The following is a 4,013-nucleotide window of genomic DNA, read 5'->3' on the forward strand; positions in this document are numbered from 1 at the left end:
TTTTGTGTTTCTTTTGTAAGAAACAGAGAAGTGTTTCTTAATCTTAAAAAAAAAAATGCATACCATTTTGTGTAAACATATAAAATCTTACTCTACCCTAAGGAGGCCCCCTTTAAACCTCCTTGATGGTGGCTGAGAAAGGGGTTGACTGCTTTCTGATACCTCTATGGGCTAAGATGATTTTGTCAAGCTTTGTACAGTGTACACTAAGAAAGCAATTAGGTTTTACTTTCTTTTATAGAGTGTATTATATTAACTGTATTCATATATTTATTAAATGACACGTCCTCCCACCCTAAGGTTCAGACATTGTCTGTCCCCACCCCTAACTCATGCACCATACATAATGTGGGGTCCCTCAGCACTCCTCAGGCTAAAATGGGTCTTCTCTATCTTTTCCACAGCAGGAAGGACTGTGAACAGAAGCTGGGGTAGTCCCTGGCCTCGGTGAGGGGCTGGGACAGCTGGACTCTCTGGGAGGAGAGTCAGGGAGAAGCTTCAGGGAGTGGAGAGAAGAGAATCCCTGGGGACTGGGCTAGGCATCGGGGCCCACCCTCCTCCCCTTAGAATCCCAGAGCATTCTAGGACTAGGGCTAACTGGGAGTCCCAGAAAAAAACCCACTAACTAAAAACCTTATTCTTAGCAGATTATAAAAAATTATTTCTGAGGAAACACATCCATTCTTGTTCATGATGTGGCGCTGGTGCTAGGGACCTTCCGAGTCTAAAGGAGCCGTGTCTGGCGGCAGGAATACAGTCCTCAGACACTAATTTGGTGGCTCTTGGGACCGAGAAGACTTGCCAGGTTTCCCTGGCAAAGTCACAGGGTCAATGGAGTCTGCAGATCCGGGTTTGAATCTGCCAGTTATCCTCTTTGTCACCTGGGACTAACTGCTTCCTTTTAGTTTTCTCATCGATAAAATGGAGATAGGCTGTTGTGTGAGAATCAAATCGAATAACATTTTTCAAATATTTAGCACTGTGTCTGGTACATAGCAAGTTCTGTCAGTCATGCTCTTTTGGGCTGAAGCAGGTGACACAACCTCCTCAGACTTCAGAGCTGGGCTGGGGAATAATTATACCCCTATGGAATAAGCCCTCCGTTTTAGTGGGTTTCCTGTTCTTAAGCTGGGATTGAAGGTTAAAGCCAAGGGGCGGGGGTATATGTTCATTCTTGAAGTCTGATGTTTGGGTAAGGGGAGACCCAGGATCTGGGGTGGGCCTAGGGCTGCAAGGGAGCCTGAAGCCAAAGGTACAAAACTTTTCCCTCCAGATCAGTGTTTTTAAATTACATTCGTCAAGCAGTGTAAACAAAAATCTCTAGTCTGTAGTGCAGCCTGCCTGAAAGATAAACCCAAACCTGCTACTTTGTGTTTAGTGCTTTACTGAGCAACAGTCTAGGCAAGTATCCACTTCTTCTAATTTTTATTTTTGTCATTTTATTTCATTTTTTGGCCGTGCTGCGCGTCATGCAGCATCTTAGTTCCCCGACCAGGGATCAAACCCGTGCCCGCTGCAGTGGAAGCGCGGACCGCCAGGGAAGTCCCCTAATTTCTCTGAAATCAAAAGATTTCAGTATCTCGTCTTAAACCTTATTCAAGGAAATAGTCTCCGAAGTACGGAAGATCACGGTGTGTGCCCCACCCCTCCAGGGTTATTAGCTCACCTGGATCTCATAAATCCTTTGGCCGAGTAAGGCAGACATGATTCTCCCATTTAAAAGCTAGTTAAAATGGGAGCAAAAGAAGCCTTGAAAGAACGTGGCTCCCTCAGCAGGACAGGTGGAGGTGAGCAGAGCCTGTGTACCAGGAGCGCGGAGCTCCCATCGGGCCCTTGGCTCACTCTGCATCCTGGGGAAGCCCAGCCCTTCGCCTCGGCTCCCATTGGCTGCCGTGCCTGCCGGGGTAATAAAGCCAGATCCTCAGGGTCCGGGCGCCTGCAGCTGCCCTACCTCCTGCTACTGCCTTGTCTTCGATCGGAGATGCGGACACGCCTCCTGCTGCTGCTGCTGCTGGGCCTCTCCTCGCTGCTGGGCCTCCTGCAAGGTGAGCCCCTGCCGGGTATCTGGGAGGACCGTGGGGACTGGGTCTAGGTGAGGCAGACCCACGGGGGCTGTGGATTGATGGGCATGGGGGAGTGGGGAGAAAGGCACAAGGACCTAACCTGAGCCTTGGAGGTGACCACAGCCTCACCCCACCCCTCTCTTTCCTCCTCCACCCCCTCTCTCCTTTGCGTCTTCCACTTTGGGCCCCACTCTGCTCCTCTTCCCTTTCTTCTTCCTACTCACTCCCCCATTTTACTTCAGCCTCTGCCTCCCTCCCACCTCAGTTCTAATCCCTGATACTCCCCCATGCCTCAACCTTTCTTATTGAGAGCCCTACATTTGCATTGAGAGGGGACAAAGAAGGTTCTTTGTGGGTGGTGCATGTGGGCTGTTCCCAGAAGGAGGAGTGATCACGAGCCCTAGAAGCGGGGTCAGTGAAGGGCTTGACCTCATTCCTCCAGCAGCACAGCCCATCCCTGGGGGGACAGGCAGAGCCCTCAGTGCTCAGGTGCAGACCTTGTGCCTAGAGGCGCGCACGCCTCCTCCCAGGTGCAAGCCAAGCACGGAGAAATGACCTGCTTTCAGCACATTCCTCAGGCGCTGGGAGCTGGTCAGTGTCCATGCGCACCTGGGTCACAGGTGTGCTCCCTCCTGAGCAGCCGGGATGCTGGGCCGGAAGAGCCTTATTATGCTGCTTTGACTTTCCAGCTCTAGAATGTTTCCAGTGTCACCGAGTCAATGCCAGCGGGGTTTGCGAGAACAGGGAAAGCTTCTGCCACACTCAAGGCAGCCAGCAGTGCTTCCTGAGGAAGGTCTACGAAGGTAGGTGGGGCCTGAGAAGTCTCCTGGGTGACCTTCAGCCTGATCTTGAGGGAGTTGGCTCTCTCAGGAGCCCTGGGGGCGAAAGCGGAGAGTGTGGGAGAGTTTGTTTGCTTGTTTTCCTAAAAAGTTAGAAAAGAGTGCTCTGGATCTGGTGCTGGAATGCCACTGGCCCTTGACTGTACCAGTAGACCTATCAGGAGAAATAGTGCTTGCTGAGGGGGTCCCTGGATCCTTGGGTAGTCCCCGTAAATACTCAGGGAGGACAGCAATTGCACTCTAAATATTCCCCTGGAGCTTGTGTGTGGTAGCAGTTTTGGGAACGGGAGGCCTTGGTGCCAAGAGGATGAGAGGTTGGGAGAGGATGGCCCACTGGTGGCCCATGTCAATCAGCATGGCTTTGATATCCTTTCCTACCTGGCTGCCTGACTCTTCAGGACAATGTGTTCTTTCTCCTCATTAGTTGAGGCGCTCATTCTTTTTTTTTTGGCCACACTGTGACATGTGGGAACTTAATTCCCCGACCAGGGATCGAACCCGTGCCCCCTGCATTGGGAGTGTGGAATCTTAATCACTGGACTGCCAGGGAAGTCCCGAAGGACTCATTCTTTCAACAAAGATTTATTGTTTACCTCTTATGTGGCAAACACTTGAACTTGGAGGCCACAAACCAGAGATCCTCTTGTCTTTCTTCCTCTCCAGGTGACAGGTTCCTGTATGGATACCAGGGCTGTGGGGACCTGTGCCTCCCCATGTCTTTCTTCAGACAAAATGCTCGAGTGGATTTTGTGTGCTGCAGTGACTCATCTTTCTGTAACAAACTTTAGAGACTTGGCCCTTCTTTGCCCTGTTCCAATGTTCATTCAGCCCTTTCCTAGACTTCTGCTGCCTCAAAAGACTGGGCCATCTTTCCCCAGCACTGTCCCAGCCCTGACACCTACTCAGCTACAGGTGTTGATGTTTCAACACCTTAACCCACCAGATAGATGCCTTCTCCTTCCCACCACCCTTGGTGCTCTTTCTTTCTCAGATTCCTATCTCCTTCTCCCCCACCCCCGCCTTTTTTTTTTTTTTTTGCGGTACGTGGGCCTCTCACTGTTGTGGCCTCTCCCGTTGCGGAGCACAGGCTCCGGACACGCAGGCTCAGCAG

The 4,013-nt window shown here is 51.1% G+C and overlaps 1 protein-coding gene across 1 annotated transcript; it reads left to right on the forward strand.

Annotated features, from left to right (window-relative positions):
* Nucleotides 1-1,981: 1,981 nt before the first annotated feature.
* Nucleotides 1,982-3,690, forward strand: LOC132597741 (protein PIP-1-like). The gene is made up of 3 exons (XM_060304362.1): nt 1,982-2,045; nt 2,753-2,866; nt 3,566-3,690. The coding sequence occupies exons 1-3, from the start codon at nt 1,982-1,984 to the stop codon at nt 3,688-3,690; spliced, it is 303 nt and encodes a 100-aa protein (XP_060160345.1).
* The last annotated feature ends 323 nt before the right edge of the window (nt 3,691-4,013 follow it).

Source organism: Globicephala melas, chromosome 8 (genome assembly GCF_963455315.2).
Source record: "Globicephala melas chromosome 8, mGloMel1.2, whole genome shotgun sequence".
Taxonomy (NCBI): domain Eukaryota; kingdom Metazoa; phylum Chordata; class Mammalia; order Artiodactyla; family Delphinidae; genus Globicephala; species Globicephala melas.